The sequence below is a fragment of the Neovison vison genome, chromosome 9, assembly GCF_020171115.1.
Source record: "Neovison vison isolate M4711 chromosome 9, ASM_NN_V1, whole genome shotgun sequence".
NCBI lineage: Eukaryota > Metazoa > Chordata > Mammalia > Carnivora > Mustelidae > Neogale > Neogale vison.
Window position 1 is genome coordinate 90,486,798 of NC_058099.1, and position 24,263 is coordinate 90,511,060.

Consider the following 24,263-nt stretch of genomic DNA (forward strand, 5'->3'; position numbering starts at 1 on the left):
TTGGCTACCTCCAGGACTAACAGATCAAAGAGGAAATTCAATGATGTTGCAAAGGTCAGATGACATTTATGGAAAGACGGGCTCATTCAGGAAATGTTTGGAATTGGCGAGGCAACAGATTAAAGGGCATGGAGTCTAGACTAGGAAGGAGTAGGGACTTGGCTCCAGAAACATTAACTAGCTTCCTCTACTACCCAAGGGAGGTACGAAGCATCTCACTTTAGTCATGTGATGCAAGTGTTATGGAGTTAAGAAGGCGAGACCTACGATAACACTACCTGTTTAATTAGCATAACCATAATACGAGCTATATCTGTGAGACTGTGACAAAACTTGTGTGCTTATGTTCTGAGAAGTATCGTAAATTGGCTCACTCCTTTTTAGAAGTCGGTAAGTTATGGAGGCGCCCGGGTGGTTCAGTCAGTTGAACGTCTGACTTTTGATTTCAGCTCAGGTCACGATCTCAGGGTCATGAGACTAATCCCCCCATTGGGCTCCGTGCTGCGCAGCTCAGCAGGGAGTCTGCTTAAGACTCTCTCCATCTCCCTCTCCCTTGGCCCCTCCCCCCACTCGTGCTCTCTTTCTAAAATAAATAAACTTCTGGGACTTCATCAAAATCAAAAGCTTCTGCACAGCAAAGGAAACAGTCAAAAAAACAAAGAGGCAACCCATGGAATGGGAGAAGATATTTGCAAATGACAGTACAGACAAAAGGTTGATATCCAGGATCTATAATGAACTCCTCAAACTCAACCCACACGAAACAGACAAACACATCAAAAAATGGGCAGAAGATATGAACAGACACTTCTCCAATCAAGACATACAAATGGCTATCAGACACATGAAAAAATGCTCATCATCATTAGCCCTCAGGGAGATTCAAATTAAAACCACATTGAGATATCAGCTTACACCAGTTAGAATGGCCAAAATTAACAAAACAGGAAACAACATGTGTTGGAGAAGATGTGGAGAAAGGGGAACCCTCTTACACTGTTGGTGGGAATGCAAGTTGGTGCAGCCTCTTTGGAGAACAGTGTGGAGATTCCTCAAGAAATTAAAAATAGAGCTTCCCTACGACCCTGCAATTGCACTCCTGGGTATTTACCCCAAAGATATAAATAAATTAATTTTTAAAAAAAGTCGTAAGTCATGGAGGCTACCATATTATTATAATCACAATTTCTAACAATGGAAAAGAACTTTGTAAAGATTTTCAAAGGTCTTTGATTCATCATTGTGAAAATTTAATCATTCCCTGGTGGGTACTCTAATGGACTAAAAGTAACCACGCATCATTATGATGGGACTGGTGTGCCAAATTTCTTCAGCAGAAAACTACAGATGGATGAAGCTATCTTCTGTCTGGATGGCTACAACTAAGAGAAGCTCAGCCATTAACACTTGCAAATAAGTTTCTACTACCTTCTACAAACCCTCCAGGTTTTGTATCTTCCCCCTAAGGAGCCTGCACTTTGAGTATTCCTGGTTAATAAACATGATCAACTGATCGATCCTTTCCCTTTCATCCAACAATATTTTTTGAGCTCCCACTCTGTGGGTCATCTGTTTGAAGAAAGAGACCTTTCTTACTCAGAGTGAATTGGCTCAAGTAGAAAGACATTTTCTGGTTGAATGATGGGCTGAAACAAAATGGATTTTTCCATACTGGTTTCATATCTGGGTTGCAGTTGACCGAATTTATTACTTCTGTAAACCTTCCTTAAGTTTAGGATTTGTTAAAGTTGAGAGATTATAGTTTTCTCTTATATTCCCTTTGCAGTCAAGATCTCTTTGTCCTCTTATTGCTGTCAAAATCAGCAGCTGATGGTACCTTACATAAACTCTCTCCATCTGGGTTGGTTTTCATTTTTTACTGACGCTTCTCTCTTGTTAACAAAGAGAGACCTTAAGGCCTCAAAGTAAAACCAGGCTCACTGACTTCATCCTTTTAAAGTCATTTAGTATTATAAATTATAGTAAAGTAATTAGTATTCCTATGTGTGTGTGGGCTCGTGCGTGTGTCTTTGTGACTGTGGCAGATTGAGGAGAGAGGTAATTGGGGCTTCAAATAAAAGTTCAGCTGTTGAACTTGGACTGTTCCTGCATTCCCTGTCTTTGGTCTGTTCTCAGGGAATCTAAGAAATAAACAAGCAAACACTCTAGGTGGCCATGATTCTGAGACACAGAAAACTGAAAACAACTTGTAGATAATATAATTTGTGCATGGCTCGGCTAGAGTGCAGCAGTGGGGCTGTCAGAAGAAAAATAAACACATCTCCAGTTGAAAATAATTAAACAGATATTCACTAACCTAGCCCAGAAACCAAAGATGAACAACGGGTCAAAGGGTTGCCCTGGGTCTACTATACCTTGGTAGGCATGGGCTTCTTGAAGGTGATTTCAGCTTGCATCCAAACACCCCTTGGAGACTCCAGCACAGACCAAATTTTCTCTTGAACTACGTGATTCTCTTCAAAGATATAAACTGCCAGGGTGTCACTCATTTTTAAAAACCCGTAGATGGCATAATAAAAACGTAGACAATACTGCAAGTTTCCTGGCAGGGAGGGGCCGTAGAGCCTTCCAATGTAGCCAGGCTGGGATGTAAACTTTGTGTTGGCCAGCAAGTAGTACCCTGCAAACAGGACAAAACATTGAGGCTATCAGCAATGACAAACTTAAATCATCTAGCCCAGAGGGTCAAGTGCGAAAATTTGCTTAAATGTAGTGGGATTTGCCAACAGAGACTATTCCCATAGGCTTTAAATGATAGAATGCATTTTGTACCTAACTATCTGTGGCTTAAGTGACAGATTACATAATGTGGCTCTATTACCAATAAAACTTCTTCAGTTCTAACTAAACTTCACAAACCAGTATAGATTCCCATCTGCATATGCTCAGATGCCAGTCATCAGTTAGGATTTGTGTTTCTCATGAAACAAAAGGGATGAAATCATCTTGGTTCCCCAGCTGCCTGGATCAATCCAGTACTTAGTACCGGGTCCTAACGTACGTTAGGGCCACACCGGTTTTTCCTTCTCATTTCTGCTGCAAACAGCAGAGATAGAGAGATCACAGGCTAGTCTGGAAGTCCTTGGGATTTTGATTATTTCACATAAGTATTGTTAGGGACTGAATTGCAGGGTTCCCCCAGATCTATTTGGTTTCAGTCTGTCATTTACAAGAAAAGATCTCTCAAGTACCCTTTCTGTGCAAGAAAGGGATCCAAGGAAGAATAATTATTTCTTTTAAATAACAAAAAAGAAACAGAAGGTCAAGGACCTCCCTCCCACCTGCTCCTCCACCCCCCTCCACAGTAAATGTAAAACAGACCCACATATCCTACAAAACCTGGGTAGAAAGGAAGAAAATAATACCTACTTTGCTTTCTTGCCTTTTCCTACTCCTCCGCCATCAATTTTCCTTTGATCGCGTCAGTCTTGGTGTGTAGTTGGGTTTTACCCAGTGATTTAATTCATCTGGCAAAGGGTTCTCGGTTTATTTCACGTGATTGGTGACATGGACTGAGTCGTGTCCACCCCCACCCCCAAATCCATTGGTTGAGGCCCTAATTCCCCATGTAAATGTATTTGGAGATTGGGTCTTTAAGGAGGTATTTAAATGAGGTTATACAGGTGGGGCCTTAATCCTATAGAACCTATAGGTCCTCGAGGAGGAAGAGACACCAGAGCCCCCATTCTCTCTCCACTGGTACACACAGTGAAGGCCAGAAGGACCCAGTGAGAAGGCGCCATCTCTCTACAAGGCAGAAAGAGTGGTTTCCCCAGAAACCAACCCTGACAGCATCTCGATCTTGGGCTTCCAGCCTCTGGAACTGTGAAAAATCCATTTCTGCTTTTCAGGTCACCCTGGCCAGCTGAGCAGACTAATATAGGTGTCTATACACAGTCAGAAAAACGTTTTTGAAACCTGAATTTAATTCTACTCTTCTTTTACTTAAAACCTTTTGATGGTTTCTCATTTCCTTTATAAAAAAAAAAAACAAAACAAAAACAATCCCAAATGCGGACTCTGGTCTGCCACACCACAGCTCTCTCGGACCCTGCTCTTCATTTCTTCCATGGCATGTGCCACAATAGGTAATTATAAATTTATTTGTGTATATATTTGTCTAACATCTCTTTTGCCCATTGAAATGATTGTTAGCCAGTGGGGGAAGGGCCTGATTGATTAGTCTGGCCAATGACCAGAGGTTTTTGTAGTACCTGTATTTCTACAAGTTAAGCCGCCTCTAAGAAAAGAATTTATGATTACAAGTAGAAAACTGTGAGGGCCCCTTTCAAGGCCCTTCCCAGGGCCTGTGCAAGTAAGATGCTCTGAAACGTAAGTTTCCTCAGTGTATGGTAAGCACACCCCAGTGCCCAGTGTAAAAATCACCATTGAATAAAGTGACTTAGACACTACCCCTTGAAAACAAGCCCTTTGTACCAGTCTCTACATGAATGGGCTTCACAGGGGATGCGATCAAAGTGATTAGGTAGGTAATTCTTTTTTTTTTTTTTTTTTTAAAGATTTTATGAGAGAGAAATCACAAGTAGGTAGAGAGGCAGGCAGAGAGAGAGGGAGGGGAGGAAGCAGGATCCCTGCGGAGCAGAGAGCCCGATGCGGGGCTTGATCCCAGGACCCTGGGATCATGACCTGAGCCGAAGGCAGAGGCTTTAACCCACTGAGCCACCCAGCTGCCCCGAGGTAGGTAATTCTTATACACGGGAACTCAAACTTGTTTCTTACAGTTCCTAGTAGACATAACCATCAAGTGCCCCCCCCATATTTTCCAATAGATTTTATAGCCTCACAAAGTATTTTTCATTGAGTACAACACACATAACATAAAATTTACCATTTTAACCACTTCAAAGTGTACAGTTTAGTGGCATTTAGTACATTCACAGTGCTGGGCAACTACCACCCCTATCCAGCTCCAAAATATTTTCATCACCCCAAAATGAAACTCTATATCCATTAAACAGTAACTGCCCAGCCCCTGGCCACCAAGAACTGGCTTTCTGTCTCTATGGATTCGCCTTTTCTGGATGTTTCCTGTAATTGGAATCTACTAGCTTTTTAAAAGCACTTCTCTATCTAAAGGGAAAAGCAAGATAATTTCCGAAGCTTTGGCTGTTTAAAGAACTGGCAGGCAGTCTTGCTAGCACAGCAAATTAAATGCCATTTTTTTTAAGTGGCAAAACACAAGACTACCCATTGTTTTTACTTCTTTACAGTTGCCTTTTTTTTTTTTTTTAAGTGGCCGTCTTGAGAGATATGGAGTAAGAATGGCAGACGGATGGGATTGGGAGGGAGACAAACCATAAGTGACTCTTAATCTCACAAAACAAACTGAGGGTTGCTGGGGGTGGGGGCTGGGAAAAGGGGGATGGGGTTATGGACATTGGGGAGGGTATGTGCTATGGTTAGTGCTGTGAAGTGTGTAAACCTGGCGATTCACTGACCTGTACCCCTGGGAATAAAAATATATTTTATGTTTATAAAAAACAATTAAAAAAAAAAAAAGAATGGCAGATGGAGCATGAATACTACGCCCAGCCTCAGTGTTCCCACAGCACAGACTCCTGATTTACCGTTGCCTGATGTGTGATCTCCGGCCCGATACATGTTTGGTTTTACTTTCACCCGGGTCCAGCCTGAACCTTCTTTATCTTGATAAAAGTTGCAGAAATCTTCCTCGAAATTGCAGCTGGCTTCCACAGCACTGAAAGGAAGCTCTGAAGAAAGGAGAAGCAAAGTTAAAGAGCCAGACCCTAGGGTCTCAAAGGACTACTTCAACTGGTTGACAAATACGTACACATTTGTGCCAGGGAGACTGAACACATAAAACACAACGAAATATCTCTCCCCTGATGGTATCCTGGCAGGTTAGCATCAAACTAACATCTCCTCATGACAGGCAGATTGCTCTTTTCCTCCCTTAAGGGATGGAGGGAAGGAGCCCTGTTCATACTCTATAAAAAATAAGTAAGTACCAGACTTCAAAAGAAATTTCTTTTCAAAATGTAAAGACGGGGAGCAATTATTTACGTACTTCTTTACAACTCAAAACTCATTCATAGAAAATTAAAAGAAAGAAAATGGTAAAGATTTTAAGGAACTCTTAATTTTTCTCTCAGACAGGTATTTTAGAAATAATATTTTCCAGAAATAACTTTCCTTTGTTAACTGATCGCTGTGTCACCGGCACAGCCGCTGTCTATTTATAATTGACATTAGCAGTACAGCGGATCTGCTTGAAGAAAATCACTGCTCAGGATAAACCATGCTGTTCAAAAAGTCACACCAATTTCATCACCCATACTGCTATTATTTTGGCTTTTGCTGAGTTCTGGTATCATTTACCCTGGTCTATAAATACCACCTCATTCCAGATTGCTTGTAGGGAAGGGAACATAAAAGATTTCTGCTCTTTTGAGAATAACTTGGTATAGCAACAAGTGATTGTAAATCTCGCTGTTCAGACTGTCTGTGTCCACAGGGGATGTGACAGCCACAGTTTGGGACACATTCGTTGTAGCCAACTGTGATCCGTTCTACATACTGACATACTCTGGTCTAAGCTTTTAGGGCCAGAGAAAGAGGACACTGTTTTAAATAACTGGGAAATCACCTCTAGAGAAACATTTGAGTTCTGGGAGCAGTGACCTGATGAAACAGGGAGCTGTTTATGGACAAAAAGTCACTATACTCTCAATTCCTCAATTTACAGTGATGTGGGCTGAGGAAATGGCCCAGATTAAAGGGGAAGAAAGAAGCATGACAACCAAATGCTGTAAAGCACTTGAGATTGAATCTTGGTCCAAGAAAACAAAAAGCTATAAAAGAGAGCATTGGGACAACTGGTGAAATTAGCATGTGGGCCATGCGTTAGTTGATAATATTGTATCAGTACCAAATTTCCTGAACTTTATAATTACCTGTTAACACATGGAAAATGTGCTTGGTTTTAGAAAATACACACTGAAGTATTTAGGGGCAAAGGGGCGTAACGTCTACATCTTGCCCTTACATGGTGGATAAAGCAACAGTGGCAAAATGGTAACAATTTTTAGATCTGGGTGAAGAGTCTTTTTTTTTTAAGATTTTATTTATTTATTTGACAGACAGAGATCATAAGTAGGTAGAAAGGCAGGCAGAGAGAGAGGGGGAAGCAGGCTCCCTGCCAAGCAGAGAGCCCGATGCGGGGCTCGATCCCAGGACCCTGAGATCATGACCTGAGCTGAAGGCAGAGGTTTAACCCACTGAGCCACCCAGGTGCCCCAAGTCTATAAGCATTCTTGAGAGTATTCTTGCAAGTTTTGTCTGAGTTTAAAATGATACAAAACTAAGTTTTAAAAACACTAAACTAAAAAAAACACGAACAGCACATTAAAAAAAAAAAAAAAAGAATAGGAACAAAAGGTTCCTAGATAATTGGATCCCTATCACATCTTGGGTGACATGGCCTTGCAAGGGTGCAAAGCGAGCACCCTGACTGACGAAGCAGAGAGGAGAAAAGTAAATGAAGACCATTCTCAGTGCTCTGATGCTGGTGGGTTCACCCACACACTGCTGTTTGCCCACACAGTCTCTGGGAGCACCAGGGAGTATCTTTAAGCAATGAAGATGAAGTCTTTGAAAACTGAGCATGATGTCACACAGACAAGGCTCCTTTGACACCAGCCTTTGACAGCCCCCCCTCCCAGATTTGCAACCAGGGGAAACCCCATATTGGTCTCCACTCTTAGTTACCCCTCTGCTACCCGGTCATGAAAAAGTAGATGAAAAGCCACAATCTACAGATGCCTATCTGGCTCCCAAGAGCCATGCACAAAGAGAATAGCAGGTCAGTGAAATCACTCATCAGGGGTCAATCCCAAGGAATATACCCCTGGGCAGTCACAGGAGAACCGTAACCCATTTACGAGGCATCCAGGAGAGGCAAGAGGTGGTATTAAAACTTAAAAGTAAGCACAGCTCAGTTCTCTCCATGGTGACCAACGGAGTCATGTGGAAAAGATGTTTCTGAGAATGTGATTATAGTCTTTTGCTAAATACCTAAATACCTTCGAAGTGGATTTGTCTGGGGTCCTGAGAAGGTCTGATAAAAAAGAAAATCTCAAAAGCATCGCTGAGAGCCTATATCTTTTTCAACCAGAGTGCTGCTTCTGCTAGGAGACAGTGTCTTATTCCTGAAGCCTGGGCCAGAGCGCCTGTTTGTGACCCAAAATGAGCTCCCCAGAGATCGGGGGTGGATGGAAAGCCTTTGCTTAAGGCTTGTTTCAGGGTGTCTGAGCCGAGCACCCATGACAGTCGAGCATTAACGACCTGGTCAAAACGCAGGGACAACTCAGAGGCAGCTGGAAGCACCTGAACATCAGTTGGTCAGAAAAAAAGGCGGGGGGTGGGGAGGGTGCGGAAGAAAGGCCCTTTGAGCAAAAAGGTACCATCACAATCTAAGATGTACATAACCACTTCCTTTCCAACATTTGAACTTTTTAGAAATGAGAGGCTTTGAAATACTTTAATCAAGTGGAGGGCCCTCTCTTTGAGGAGTCTCTGGTAGCATTTTTCATCCTGAAGTTCATGGAGTTGGACTCAGCGTCCGCCCGAGAGATCTGAATGCCCATCAGCAGCCTTTTCCATCCCCAGCCCCTGCCTCGCTCGAGAGAACCGGGTACGGCGGACTCCACAGGCTGCTAAACTGGCACGGGGGGTTGATGTAGCATGAGCCGGCCCGAAAGCAGGCTGAGACCACTCAAAGCTGGCTTGGAGACAGAGTGAGGGGGACCAGGCGCCAGACTGAGCAATCCTGCGGAGCAGGGGCCGGGCCGCTGACCAGGCAGTGGAGACACTTGAGGTCTGAGCTAAGGCAATGACAGCTGTAACCAAGGCAACAACGACAGCCAGGTTCCCACCAGACATCAAATGGGCAGTGTGTTGTTAGGGAATGGGCAGAGCTGGGATTTAGGCCCAGGCAGATGTCCTTAGAGGGCTGTATCCGTGAGTGTCAGGCCCCTCCCAGTTCCTGGCCTGGGGGTGTGCTGGACCCAGGCCCTGAGAGGAGATTAGGCCTGTGGATGGCAAAGCAGTGGGAGCTCTCAGTCTGGGGCTGGGCATTAAGACGGGATCTCTACAAGTGCATGGAATCACCTGCCAGCCCTTCAAGGATTCACAGCCCAAGAGGAGAGCTTATTCCTAAGATCTAGGCACTGGGCCAAACATGGTGGTGGACAGAGAAGTCGTGGGTGCAAGAGCCTTGGAAAGGCAAGTGCCCTAACTCAAGCAGGGGGAGTGGGGAGGTCTGTCCTCTGGCAGCGTCCTGAGGGAGTACTGGGGGGTGACACGACACTGCTGTTTAACACCTGTGACTCGAGAGTGGGTCCCAGGTCAGGGAGCCTGGATTAACTCTAAGCCCAACCAGATGGTGGGAACGAGATGCTTCATATGTTGAAATCATTCCTGTCTCAGCCTACTTGGGGAGATGAGGGAAGAAAATGCTAGATACAGCTGGGGAAAGCAGAGACAACAAGTCTGGAGCTACCCAAGATAAGGAAAAAAATGTTGGCACCTGTTAGGAAACAGAAGGACATAAACTATTTGTGAAATGTGAGACGAAGTATGAAAAATGGAGGCCTTGGTGTCTAAGACTCAGAATCTGGTCCACAGCTGCTGAAGGAAAGGCATCAAGCAGGCTCCCACTCACCCGTTCACCAAGGCAGTACCCTTTGCTGGTTCTCTTCAGCTTCAATTTGACTCTCTGGTCCCCAGGGAAGGGACAGGTGTATTTTGAAAGTTAAGTAAATAACATGAAGCCTCATGGCCAGGCATTTTCTGAGTGCCATACTCTGCTAAGGCCTTCACGGACATTAACTTATCACCTTCCCAACTGGATGGAACAGAGTCTTCTAACCCCATCCCACAGATATGGAAACAGAATCTCAGAAAGGTTAATTAACACGCCCAAGGTCACACATTTTGTAAGTGGCAGAGTAGGGATGTGAATCCAGAGTTCTGACTCAGGAGCGTAATGCTAGGATCACACCATTCAACCATTTCAAGGCCAAGGTGCCAGGTTGGGAAGTTCTGAAGACCATCATGGAGCCTTGGCTAACCTCATTACAGGACAATGTGGATTGGTGGTCCCTGCAGAGGAAGGGTCTGTTTGTGGGCCAAATTTTGCAGACCGATGGGCCATCAGCCCTTTTAATAAATAGTCCTTACTTGGCTGGAATCTTTTTCTCTTCCCCAGTCAGTGGGAAAGCGCTCACACAGATTCTGTCTTTTTAAAAGGAAGAGTGTTTCCCAACATTACTTGTGAGGTGGTTCGGTAGACACTGTGACCTCCCATCTGCTTCATCACCCCACCCTCTGTCCCCTGCGGATACTGAACAAACACCTCTTCTCCTGTATGTATCACTTGGAAATAGAAAAGTTCAATGTAAATGCCTGGGGACAAAGAAGAGAACCTTTCCAAAAATAATGATGAAGAGGTTGTGAAACGAGTATTGACATCACTGAAATATTAGCTGATAAGATTAGGGAACAGTCCAACTTAGAGAAACAAAACAACGTTGGTTCCTGAGTTCTGTCCAATTTAGAGGCTCTTTTAATCTTGGGATTAAAGTTTGGGTTAAATCATTTTAATGAAAATGTGTAAATATGCTTGTCTGGTTCTGTCTCACTAGCATTTTTTTTTCTTTTTTAAAATTAGAATTAGTAAAAAATAATATTTAGTTTTAGCACATTACAGTGTTTCTAATTTGGGGCTAGCACTTTAGCTCAAGTAGAAAATACTACTTTTCTCGGTCCCCTTGCTTGTAGAATATATCTTAAGCCATATAAAATTAGACACCAACTCTATCTTAAGTGAAAGTCAGACTTCAAAGGCCAGGTTCAGAAATTTATTTCTCATGCTCTGAGGATCAGAATGAGGGCTCATTAATAAGATTGGGACAACCACTGTTTCCCTGGGGGCTTTCAAAAAAAAATTCACTAAAAGGTAAGGTCAATTGCATTTATGTGGATTATCATGAATATAGTGTTATCCTTCTTATTCTAGAACATTTGTCGACTTCTCATTTTTTTAAAAGATTTTATTTATTTCTTTGAGAGAGAGGGAGATAGCGAAAAAGAACAAGAGCAAAGGTGGGGAGAGGGAAAAGCAGACGCCCCGCTGAGCAGGCAGCCTGACTTGGGGCTCGACCTCAGGACCCTGAGATCAGGACCTAGCTGAAGGCAGACTTAAGACGCTTAACCGACTGAGTCCCCCAGATGCCCCTAGAACATTTGTTTTTTAATGTACTTTAAATTGATTTTGCTTACTTATTTTCCCAGAAAGTAAGAATTTCCTCTCTCTTACAAACACCAAGTTTATGGAAATTATAAAATTGGCCACGATGAAAGAATTTGAGGATTTACTTAGAAAGAGAAATTAAATTAAGTCCATGATATAAATATCATAAACATGTCATAGAGATGATGTATACCAAATATTAACAACTTTAAACACAGAGATATTCGTAGGTCTTGGGTACCTAAAAATAGAAAGAGTCTTTATCATTCTATTCAGTAGAGTTTGAGAGTTTTTCCACCTACTCAGCCACCTGTGTATGGATCTAAGATATGCTTTAAAGAGAAACATGGGGAGGGAATGTCTTCATATTCTTTAATTTTCATTACCTCGTAGGCAGGGATGGTGAAATCTCCCTATGACAACTGGCCTGTGCTGTCAGAAAAATTAAATTCACTCTGTGAGGGGGAAAAAAGAGTAACGTAGCAGAAAAATGACTATTCCATTAAATAATTTTTTTAAAGGAGGAGATTACAGGAGAGGTGAGAAAATTAGAAGGAATTAAATCAAGTCCTGACCCCAGGCATCTACTGAGAAAGGAAAATCCCGTATGGGAGCCAGAAGAGAAAGAGAATGCTTACCTGTGCGATTCTGGCAGGGAACAGGAGAAAAAGAAATGTCATCTAGAGCAACACATCCTCCTTTAGGACCATTGAAAGCAACTTCAAAAATAACCTGCCGGGGAAGATGACGGATTGTTATAGGTTTACATATTTTCTGTCAGGCTTCAGAGCCCTTAACTAGGATCTACGGATTTTTAAAAAAGATTTATTTATTTATTTGAGAGAGAGAGATAGAGAGAGGCAGAGGGAGAGAGAGAATCCCAAGCAGACTCTATGCTGAGCATGGGGCCTGACACAGGGTTCGAACTTGTGACTCTGAGAGCATGATCTAAGCTGAAACCAAGAGTCAGACCCTCAGTGGACTGAGTCATCCAGGGCCCTCTCTTAATTATGACTTAAAATGATGTGGCCGCCAAGCCAGGTGATGGCAAGTTGTAAGTACTTGTTAGGAATCATGTTCCTAAATCTAGGGCAGCTCCCGACTTGATCTACAGTTTCCTTAAGGGGGAGGGACTAGTAAGCCCTAAGTTGTGTTTTATTGGTGGAGTCCCCCTCGCTTGAGTGTATGTCACTCTCTGAGAGAACCATAGACTCGACAGTTTGAGTGATGACCTTCGATTGGAGGAACAACAGGCCTCTTGCCGAAAGCAGCCCAGGCTCTCCCACTGCCCTTCCCAGAGAACTAAGCCCCGGCAGGGTTCTTTCCCTTTTTGACATATGAAATTCTCTGTGAGGGTTCTGGACAAAGACGCAGAATCAAAGAGGACGACCTGTCTGCTCAGGCAAAATCGGGCCCCATATCCAAGGTATGGATGTCAGGGTCCAGCCTGCCCAGGCACGTCCAAATGGCCGGAAAGAAGGTGAGGTTGTTAAGGGGCTCAGACCTTCTGTGTTTCTTCCTTCTGGGCCACCAGCTCTACTCTGAGGTCAAGGGACTCCCTTCTGCCTGAGCCCATGGGGATGGGGAGGGGCGCACACGGCACTGCACACAGCGGGGAGCACGGTGGAAAAACCAGCCCAGAGGGCAGCCCACCGGTGAGCAACGCAAGAGGCAGTGTTGGCAGGGGCTGAAACTCAGGCCAGGCAGGTGACCTACACGCATGACCTGAGCTTGGTGGGACACAGCAGGACAGGGTGCAGAGGGTCCTGAAATGGGGAACCCAAGCCTGGTCTATAGGGGCGCCTGCTACTCAGCTCCCTCCATTTCGGAGTTCAGGCCCAAAGTGTCTGGACCTACCAAATCATCAAGAGGACCTGGATCTCTATTTTTTTTTTTTTTTTGAGATCTTTGGGCTTTTCCGTGTTGGTGATTTCCTCAAACACTAAAGCCAACATGGCAAAACAAGGAACAAACAGCCCACCACTGCGGCAGCCAGGCAAACGGCAGTGGGCGAGATCTGACCTCTAGGATCCTAGTTCTCCAAGCTCTTCTCAAGAGGCAGACAGACCAGGGTTCAAGTCCCATTTCTGTCACTAGTTAGTTGACCTCGACTACATTGCTAAGAGGGATCTACCTGCTTGTACATCTTTACAATATACACAAAATATCAGCGAGTCTTTTTTGAGCAAAACTAAGATTTTTGACTTCAAACTAGACGACCAAAGCTTTGCCTTTGTTATTTATGAAACAGGCATAATAACCCCTACCTGGTCGGACTACTGAGATTAAATGGGATGAGGTATAGAACGTCCCTAACATGTAGTCAGATGCATCCCGAGTTCTGTATCAAATTTATGCGGATTTCTCCAGGCTGACCCCCTCTTCAACCCATATTCAGGCTTGAGCCTACTTAGCCACTAATTAGCTCAAGCAGGTTCCTTCCCTCTTCCAGGCCTTAGTGTCTCTGGTTTTCAAAGAAAGAATGTGGAGGAGATGGTCCAGCGCAGCTTAACGCTGGTCCCACAGACACTGGGGTTCTGCAAAATCTAAGAGAGGCCCTGGAAGTTGGTTGCTGGCAGAGGTGAGGGGGTAGGCTGGGAACAAAGGGAACAGATGTGGACCAGCGAGAAGGGGCCATGGAGTCCACAAACACAGCCCAGGGCCGCGGCATTTCCTTTTCAGGGCGCTCGCTGATCGAGTACAGGACAGGGCTTGATATAACTCAGCAGGTGGAAGGAGTCTGCTTCCCATCAGGATGTGGAAGTCACAGCGCACGTGCCAGCGTCTTCCCTCTTGTTTGGAAAATGGGGTCTCAGAGGTCTGTTTTCCTTTTCAGAATTCATTGGAGGATATGGTGACATTAAATTTCCCGGGCTCTGCAGGGTGAGTTCCTTTGGCGGGATTTCCAGTAGCAGCATCGTGCATCAGATTGCGGGGGCAAAAGCAGGCCCATGGGACCCGAAAGGATACACACTGAGGGGGGGTAGTGTCCAGAATTGTGACTTTTTAAGGCACTGATGTAAAAGAAAACTCAGCCAAGTCTCACTCGTACAAATGCTGCCCGGGGAGTTCATGGTCGGATGGAAGGGGTTCGCAAAGAGACTGTCTTGTCAACTGTGTGTGTGACTCATTGGACTTTAATAGAAGGGAAAATTTCTGAAACAGTATGTGCATTTCTTTTCCTCCTTATAACTCAAACTCAGAAAATTTTCCACTGGGCTGCAAGAGCAAACCAAGGCCTCAATCAGACTTGGGGCTCGGAAAGAATGCACGTCCTGCAAAAGTCATGGTGCTCTCCGTGGAGCTGTGGGGTGGGGGGGCAGGGGGTCTGAAGGGGGTACGGGGAGTGGCAGGCCTGTCTTCAGTACACAGGACAGGTCACAGACCAATCCGACCCCAACGTTCTGGGAGGCTCCACATCAGGAGAAGAATCTACCTCTTCTGCACTTTAAAGGGAACCCGGGGACATATTACAAAAGGCACAAAGCACGAAGTAGGGGATATTGACAAACCTGGGGTCTCTAAAACCCTATGTATAGCCCCAAATCTGAAACCACAATTTGCACCGATTGTAAGGGTCCTCTGGGTTCCTCTGACAGAGCTGGGCCTCTGCCTTCATCTCCAGGTCAGATCTGAGCCCAGGACTTTCCTAAGCGCCGGGCACTCCGCAGCTGTGTGACCTAGATAAGAAGTACCAAACTGCTTGGGCTTGCCTTCTTCTCCTTCCTTATCTGCAACATGGGGATAATTTTATGTACTTTGGATTGTTGTAAGTACTGGAATGCACACGTAAATAGAGATCTGCATCACTATACATGCTTGGAAAACGGGCCCGCAGAGATGAACACCAAAAGGTTAGTGTTCTCATCCCTGCAGGTTCAGCTTGGGTGCTTTGTCTGTTCTGCTTCCCTGAACTTTCTAATGCTTCTGCACTGGAGATTTATCAGTCACATAACTATAAGAAGCTTTAAAACTAAAGCACACAGTCTTGTTTCCAACTGGGGCCACAGTCACAAATCTTTCTAATTTTTAGGACATTATTTATACTGTAAAGGTGGAAAGAAGGAGGTAGGTTTTTCTTCTTCTTCTTCTCCTTCTCACTTTTTCTCTAGAAAAGACTCTTCCCTCGAGTAAGGGAAAGCTTCAGCCCTGCTCTTAGGATTGGGAGTTCAAGAGTGGGTTTTCAGCCGAGGGGGTTCATCTCTGTGGAAGTCACCAGGACCACAGGGCGAGGCCGAAAGGGGACGTGTGCCCAAGAAAGGTCGTTGATGGACTGGGTTTTCCCTGTTTGTCCTCAGGGGAAAGAGTCTGGTTAGAAAGCAGGAAAACTACGGGGAAAGAGAGGAAGAGGGCAACACAGAGGGAGCCCAGGGGGAGGAAGGGAGGATGAGGATGGACACACAACAGAGAAGAACGAAGGCGTGTGGCCCAGCATCTCCTGATCAGCCGGTGAGCCTGCGGGCAGCATCCCTGCCCCGTGCACAGTGGTCCAGCCACGGCCCTCCTCCCTCCACACCTACCTCCATGGGGTACGGCGCGCTGAACTCCACCTCAGCCACGTTCCAGGCAGCACTCTCCGGCTGGTCCATCTTCCAGAGTTCCTCGTAAAGGCCGGCCCCGTCCCGAGTATAGAGGGAGAAGCTATTGTCATTCCCCTGCTGGAGCTGGTAATAAAAGGACAGGCAGCCGGACATGGGGGCCGTGGTCATCGGGGAGATGAGCTGCGCCACCTCCTGGAAGTGCTTGACGTACACCGAGTCCACGTACATGTAGTGGCCTGAAAATCACAAGGACACAACACACAGCGTGAGACAGGCTGGCTTGGGGAGGGGCGTGGTGGCTCGCAGGTGACACACTTGATGCTGGGACTGACTTCAACATAATCTAGAGGGAGGGTGGCAAGGACCCGGAGGAGTTATGGCCGCAAGACGTTTGGCCAGGGGTGGACGGGTCTTGTGGCTGGAAGGGGAGCGCCAGGAGTTCAAGGTGCTCTGCTAAGTCCAGGCCAAGAGCCGTCCTCTCTCCTCACCTCACTTGTGGGTGAAGTAAAACACACACACACACAAAAGTAGACGCGTCAGCTGCAAAGTGCTGGGATTTTCACAAGCTGAACGCAGCTCTGGAAAGAAACCGGGCATGACCCCAGAAGGCTCCCCCTTCTCCCAAGCCTTCTATGAGTTACAAGATTTCTAAGAACATACCAAGCATACCGTCTGTTCCTACAGGGGCACAGAGGGACCGACTTGCCTATATATCTTTACAATATACACAAAATGTCAGCGAGTTTTTTTTGAGCGAAACTAAGATTTATTGACTTCAAACTCGATGACAAGCTTTGCCTCTTTAACAGAACATGTAGCCAGGGTTGGGATTCTGGAGGTCAGACTTGGGACACCACACTTGGCAAGGCCTTGGTGGGCTCTGGGCCCGGAGGCCGACCTCTGTTAGAAGCATTTTGGTGGAAGAGAGGAACCAGGAGGCAGAATGAGAATTGGCATTGGATTTGGCATTGAAGAGACCTGGGGTCGAGTACTGCTTGGACCTCGAGCAAGTTACCGAGTATCTCCAGGCTTGAGTATCCCGATCTCGACAGGAAGAACCAAGTGCTTCCCTTCTAGGGCGAGTTCGAGCATTCCATGGGGTTACACATGTGATGGGCTTAGTGTGGACTTGGCACATTATAACTGCCTAACGCAATTACAACAAATGAAAGGAATGTCATTAATGATTCTGCTACCAGACCTTCCCCATTGTCTACTTTGTGTAAAGGCTCGTTGTCATTATTGGCAATTGAAGCTGCAGGGACAGACGGGGCTATGCCTAGTAGCTTCAATAGAATGACCTTCCTATTGGTAAGTGTGGAACAATTACAGCCTAATGTCTCTGCTTTGTTGCACGGTACCTGACCAATAACAGGGCCTTGTATCCTCAGCACATTAGCAGTCAGGGTCCTAGGAACAGTTTATACCTGCAGAGACCTCACCTCAATGTGGCAGAGGGGAGAGGTGGCTCGAGCAAGGCTCGCTTTTTCCTGGCGGCAAACTTGTTCGACCCCCTGAACCATCTCCCTTGTTTAACCACGATTTCTCTTAGCCTCGTGCCAACCATGAACACGTAGAGATCACAAACTCAGATGACGGCAGGGACCAGCCTGATCACGTATACCACCGAAGCAAACTGGGTCCTGGGAGAAAATCGAGGGATCCCTTTGTTGCCAATGTTTGAAATCATATTTCATCCGCACTGAGAAACAGCAACGAAGCTTCTTGGAAACATCGGAAAATTGGGTCGCGCTGAGCCCATGGTCTCGAGCAGCCGCCACCAGCGGGTGGCCCAGGGTGGCAGCTCCCGTGTGGGCTGGCTTCTCTAGCCCAGGACTGAGGGCACCCCTCCCTCTGCTCCCAACCTGTTGCCCTGACATCCAGCCTGGCACTTCAGGCTTTTCCCACTGAAGCTCAAAATCTAAATTTTCATAGCAAATCTATCCTTTAAAAATAATAACCCCTGTCTGAATGTGCAAGGGTTGCTATAATGGAGTACTGCAAGCTAGATGGCTTAAACACCAGAAATTGATATTCCCCCCACCCCCCCAGCTCAGGAGGCTGGAAGTCCCAGACCAAGGCGTCAGCTGCATTGGTTCCTCCCAAGGGCCGTGAAGGAGAATCTGCTCCTAGGCTTTCTCCTAGCATCCGGTGGCTGGCTGGCAATCTGTGGCCTTCCTTGGCTAATAGAGCTCTGCCTCCGTATTCACAACGTTCCTTCTCTGTACAGGTCTCTCTGTATGTCTAAATCTGTCCCCCTCCCCCCCCGGCCTGCCTTGCTTTTATAAAGACACCACTCATATTGGATTAGGAAACGACTTCGGTATGACCTCATCTTAAGTAATTACATCTGCAACAACCCTACTGCCAAATAAGGTCACATTCTGAAGGACTGAGCGGGGGGGGGGGGTCGGTGGCGGTTAGGACTTCAACATATGGTTTGGAGGAAATACATTTCAACCCATAACACCCACCACCGCAATTTTTTAAACTCTGTATATGCCAAATAAGCGTATCTGCAGGCCGGAGACAGCTGATGGGCTCCCAACTTTGCTGACTCTGGGAAGGGATTTCAAAGCACGAGTCCGCATGTCAGACTGAACAGAATCAGAGAACCTCTAAACTGGAAGGAAGGCCATGCCCCCCCATCCTAATGCACTGCAGCGAAGGGAGGGGGGAGCAGCCAGCCGCACCCCCCCCCAAATACTTTACTAATAGAGAACACATGCCAGCCTCTGCAATACACCTTTGCTCACTGAGAGCTCTTGGGTCAAAGGCGGAGAGGAAGTGTTAAATACTTTTCGGAACGTGTCTCCCAGTGAAATGAACACTTTTCCAACATATACTGGGAGTGGGGGGTGGGGGGTGAGGGGTCTGGGTGGAGGAGAGACCTAATATTTTATTTCCTTGGTTCTTCTCCGTGAGGGCCACGGAGGCGCCTCTGATACCCCTCCGGCGAACTTGCTGCAAGGACCATAGCTGACTGACAGCCTCCAGCTGCCTCGCCTTTGGGCCCACGTCGGCATTTGTGCCAAGGCCAAGTACACTGGGCTGCTCAAGCACAGCTGGTGACTAGGCAGAGCAGGAGTTCCAGAGCGGGGCCGTTCCGCCTGACAGGTGTTGTCTAACAGCTCCCCATCAGCCTGGCCTTCCCCTCCCCCAGGCACCAGCCTTCTAGCCCGTGCTGGAGGCCTCCCCCAGCCACGGCCACGTTACGACTTTTGTGGACCCTAGCCCCTTTGGCTGCTGTGGGTCCATGCCTCCTCAAAAAATATTAAACATTCTCATTTATGACTGCATTGGTATAAAGATGAACATAATTTAGGCTGGACTGATTATTTTGTTATTAGCGCATTCATTTTTTCCTTCTGATTTTAGAATAAATAAAAACATTCTCATGGATCCTAAAAATGTCATGGTGCCAAGGCACTGTGGTTACTATGCCTAATGGATATGTTGACCTGGGCCCCAGTGCTTCCTGCTCTCTCCTCCTCATCCTTCGTGGCTGATAAATCTCCTCACCTAACCCACGCTTAGGGACTTCTTGGAGGCCCCAAAGTGACACGACCATGAGGCGGGAACTCACTCCGCCGAGGGTGGGGGCACCTCCGAGGCCTCTGGGAGACGCTCGGTGAATCCGTGAGACTTCGCCATCCACCTGGAGCCGTTCCTTCTGCCTGCGGGCTGCGTGCTAACTGGGCTTACAGAAAGGTCTCACCCCCTGTCCCGTTAGGAACCCATCTTCCTCACAGCTGGCAGAGAGCAGACAGTCTTCTTTAAAGACCAGTTACGCACCTGCTGTGTGGCTGATATTTTAATCCCTGAATTCGCCCTTAAAGTGCTTCATTAAAACTCACGCACCACACACTCAGCCAAGGGAGTCCCGGTCACACTGCTGATCCCAAAACCACCCAGCGAACACAACGTGACGTGCCCACAGTGAGCCAGAGAGGCTGCCGGTGCTGACCTCAGTGAGCCAGAGAGGCTGCCGGTGCCGACATCAAGTCTCCTCGGGAACCACTAGGCCAGACCGCACTCTGTTGCCCTCCCCGTACCCCATCGTTGAGCTGTTGCCCAAGTTCAGTGCTATTTACGGACAATCTGAGTAAGACTGTTTCTCACTGGGAAACAAAAGGTAGCTGGCACATCTCTGCGGATGGGGTGGGGAGGACTCAGAAATCACCAGGCGTCCGCCACAGGAGGCCAGGCTGGAGGGACGACCCCAGCCCAGGCTCGGTGTCGTCGGGCACGACCCACGCTGAGGAAGAAGAGCAGGGGTCTGGGTGAAGGCAGGCACCGTTTTGTGCACCTTCCCGAGGAGAAGGAAGGGGGCCCGCATTCTTGGGAAATTATGTCTCTCGTGTTTGGCATTACGGGAATGTTCCTGCCCCGTTCAATGAGGCCAACCTTTCTCCCTGGCCCAGGGTTCTAGGGCCTCCAGAATACCTGCGAGAGGCAATTTATCTGATCCTTTGAGTAGGACGAAAGTAAGTATTGACGGACCCTGGATGTACAGATCCTATAATTAACCAGATCTTGGGGGGATCCTACAGGTCACAGAGATCTGTAAGTATTCAGACTTTAACTGGAAATGAAAGAGTCCAGGAGGGACCATGAGTTCCCCACACAATTAAACATTGAGACGCTCAGGGCCACTCCCCTAGTCATTGCTGCTTTGCCATACTCGGACGCGGAGCTGGTCTGTCCTTCCCTAAATCGGGATTATACACAAAGAGGCTGCAGCTTCTAGGGGGAAAAAAACAATTTCCAATTCTGTTGAAAGATCAAAACCTCTGAGATGCTGGCCACAGGCCTCCTCCAAATCATGCCTGTTCTAACAACACATGGTTACCCGCTTCCCTTCAGGCCACAGCCCCCTGTAGGTTAGCTCAATGGTCCTTGGGCAATCAGGGACCCCTTTCGGAGAGCCACTTTCCCTTGATTTAGGAAAAAACTTTTGAGGGCAGTTACTGAACTTCTATTTTCAAACAGTCTGGCGGACCAGCACTCCCCTGAAACGGCCCTGGGCTTGGCTCCGATGCTAAGGCGTCCTCTGACCCGCGGTGCTTCGGCCTCCGTGGCCACACCTGTGCCCCTGGTGCGACGTCCACGTCCGTGTCCTGCTGTCTGGACGAGCTGTCTCCCGGGTGAGGCAGAAAGCGTGGTCTGAAGAAACACAGGCCGGCTGGAAAGCCCTGCTGGTCTGCTGCCGCTGTGAGGACACGGCTCCCAAGTCAGGAGGTCCCCATGCCTGTCCTCCCCGTCTTCAGATGCAACAGACATTGTGGATCTTTAGTTCTAAGGGTTCAGGTAAGTTTGACTACAGTAGGTAGAGTCAGGCTCTGGTCTTCTTACACAGCTTTCAGAGATGACATAAACGTAATAAATGAACACGAAGTGGGATGTCCCCTTGTCTCTGCTAAGAACTCATGCCAAGAGCGAGCGTGACAAGTACTGCCACTCCGTGGTCCCAGACCAGTCCCGCAGCATAGGCCACATTGTGGCATCCCTGGGGTCTAAGCCAGGGCCACCAGACGGACCCCATCTCCCTGCTCCAGCCGGGATACAGGAGAGGCCCGAGAAAGATCAGAGAGATCGTAGACAGAGTCTCTCTGAAGACAGATAGCCCAGAGCTTATCTGCCATGTGTTTTCTTTTGGACCCCCAGGGAGGGGTTAGGGATGGCTTCCCCTTTCTTGTCTTGATCCAAGAGAAGAGGCTTAACGGAGGTATGCCTGGAGAGAGTGGAGGAGGGAAACCACCCTCCAACCTTGCCCTGACCCAGGCTTGCAGAAATTCCTGAATTCTTCAGTTGTTCTGGGCCTCAAGAGAAGAGGGTCCTCATTAAGCTTTCCTCTTGGGAGGAAACTGGGGTGATAACTGGGGTTTGCGGGGTACAGACTGGTTGCCTGACTCTTGACTGTATGTATCTAGAAGCAAGATGTCTGTAAGGACCTGTGCGGGCAGAGCAGAAAGGATTTTGTTGCCAGCGAGCTGCAGCTTCCAGAGTGTGGTGGGGCGAAGATTTGAATTTTCCCTTAGCCTAAATGGGCAACTCAGAAGGGACAAGAATGTTTCGGAAGGACTCATCTCAAAAGGACTGGATGCAGGTGGTAACTCCACCAGGGGCTGGCGAGGTGTAGGGTTGCTCCTGAGTCCCAGAGTGGATCCACAGATGGCCAGCGGAGAGTGCCTCACCCCTGTCTCCGAGCAGGGAAATGGGGTTCCACACTGGCAGTGAGAGAAACGGCCGGCTTGTGCCCACCTGCAGTATAAAGGTCATGAGCTCCAGCTTCAACAGCGCTGGTCACAGAAAATTATCTGTCCCCTTCCCTTCCTTTTCTGTTCCCCTGTCACACCTCCTCCAACCCCACAGGAGCCAGACGCAGCACAGTGAGTGGGTAAAGAGGAAGGGAAGAGCCAAGGCAAAATGAAGGGAAATAAAGCCCAAACCCTTCTCTCCATGGCTCCCCCGTGCTTTGGTCTGGGGGAAATTTGAATCAGATGAAATGCTGAAGTTTTGACTGGACTGAACTGAACACCCCTGAGAAGGAGGGCTGTTAGTTCTACTTGACGGTGCCCAGAAAGCTAAGGTAAGTCACCCAAAGTCAGGGAAAGGTGAACGACAGAGCCTGGACAAAGGCGACGGTGAGAAAATTAATGAAGCTGCTTCCCTACCCAAAGCACACACAAGGAACCAAACGGATCAATGCAGAGAGTAAATGAACAGCACTGTTAGGAGGATGCTTGAGCTCAGTCTGAACCGAAAGGAGAAAAGAGGGCCATGAATTATGGAGAGATGCTCCATCCACCTCACGGTCTTGGAGGCAATAAAATCATTCTGACCTTAATTTAGGCTTTGAAACCTTGCTCAGCTCCCAGAGCGGCACCTTGAGTGTAGGCAATTCTAAAAATCTCAGCAAAGAAACTGATTTCCCTCATTATTTTCCCAGTAATTACCTTCTTTTGGCCAAGGCAGGTAGGAAACAGTAACGATCTGAGCTGTCAGTAGGTTACCTCGTGGAAGATATTTTGTTTCAGTTCATAAAATATTAACAGAGGAAAAAAAATCCATACACGACGAATCAGAATTAGGTGACAAAAATCAGGACAAAATCCTATCCCCTCCAATATTCCCAAGGTGTCTCATGGGAGTTCTGACTACATTCTTAGCCAAATGAGACCAATATTTGGAGATAGACTGCTCACTTGAAAAACCGGGCTCGTGGTTTGGGGCTGTTAAAAGTACGTGGCCAATGAAGGAAAATTCACACACGTGTCACATTTTTCAGACCCCCCATTCACTCTTCCCTCTTCTCCGACCAAGGCCAGAGCCCTCCTGGGACAATGTCGCTCAACCTCCTGAAGTGTCTAAGAAGGCACATGGCTTCACGCACCTCTGCGCGCACTTCCCTGGCTTTTCCCTGAAAGCAAAGGCACAAGCCACTTCCAGTATATGAATGAACATGAGATGAGTCTTTTTGAGCAAAATCTGGTGCTGTGGGCAGACATCTAAAGCCTTCAATCTCTACTTTGCCACCTACATTGGTAGACTCAGGAAAGACTGATAGACCCAGCAGAAGGCAAATGTACTAAGAAAGGCGATCCCTCTCTTCCCGAGAGCACTGGAGGGTTTTGTTTCGGTTTCGTGTTCCCCAAGAGCAATTCTGGTCAAAACTCTGAGTCCTATGGGCTTTTCAAGGAAAATATCTGAGATTCTATGGAACTCATCTGTTTCTGCTCCATCGCACATAGGAAGAAGTCTTATGTAAGAGTCCGCATGGGAGGAGTGGGAGAGTGAGTGTGTGTGTGTACGCACGTGCATTTGTGTGTACATCTTTTGGGTGAGGAGGAAATAGATGTCTGGCTAAAAGTGGTCAAAACATCAGTGTAAAGTTTAAGAGGAACTGGAGAGAAATAGCAGAGAGCTGGGAGAAGCGAATAGAATGTAGGCACCCAGGCTCTAGCTCATGAGCAGGAACGTAACCCAGGTCTACGGGCTGCTCTGCCATCATCTTACATCCTGGAATTCTCAAATATTCTCCAGCCACAGAATAAGGTATCCACTCTCAGACCTGTACACCTGAGTATATGCTGTTCTTCTTATCCATCTAGTCAAATTCAAATGCTGTGATGACTTCTTCTAGAAAGCTTTCCTGAACCCCAAAACCTAGGTGATCTTTCACTTTCCTGTGGTCCCTTATCTTTTATTTCACATCTCTGTTAGCCATGCACCACGGCGCATATTTACAGAGCATTTCGGTATTTGATTAATTTGTGAAATGCCATAATATACATTAACATAGGACTGTATTAAAGGCACTGAGAAGTCCTGAAATAAAGAATTCTGTTTAGCTTTCTTTAGCTCAGGGTTTCCCCAGTTTATTTTTCCCCCCAGTTACAATGAGT

At 46.9% G+C, this 24,263-nt stretch overlaps 1 protein-coding gene across 3 annotated transcripts in view; it reads right to left on the reverse strand.

The window, feature by feature from the left end:
* MAMDC2 (MAM domain containing 2) overlaps positions 1-24,263 on the reverse strand; it is a 142,837-nt gene that overhangs the window by 48,498 nt on the left and 70,076 nt on the right. For all 3 annotated transcript variants that reach the window (XM_044265925.1, XM_044265926.1, XM_044265927.1), the window contains exons 6-9: positions 15,835-16,091; positions 11,953-12,046; positions 5,610-5,753; positions 2,376-2,641 (exon numbers count right to left, since the gene is read on the reverse strand). In XM_044265925.1, the coding sequence (XP_044121860.1) occupies positions 2,376-2,641; positions 5,610-5,753; positions 11,953-12,046; positions 15,835-16,091 (761 nt within the window). The remainder of the gene's footprint in view (positions 1-2,375; positions 2,642-5,609; positions 5,754-11,952; positions 12,047-15,834; positions 16,092-24,263) is intronic.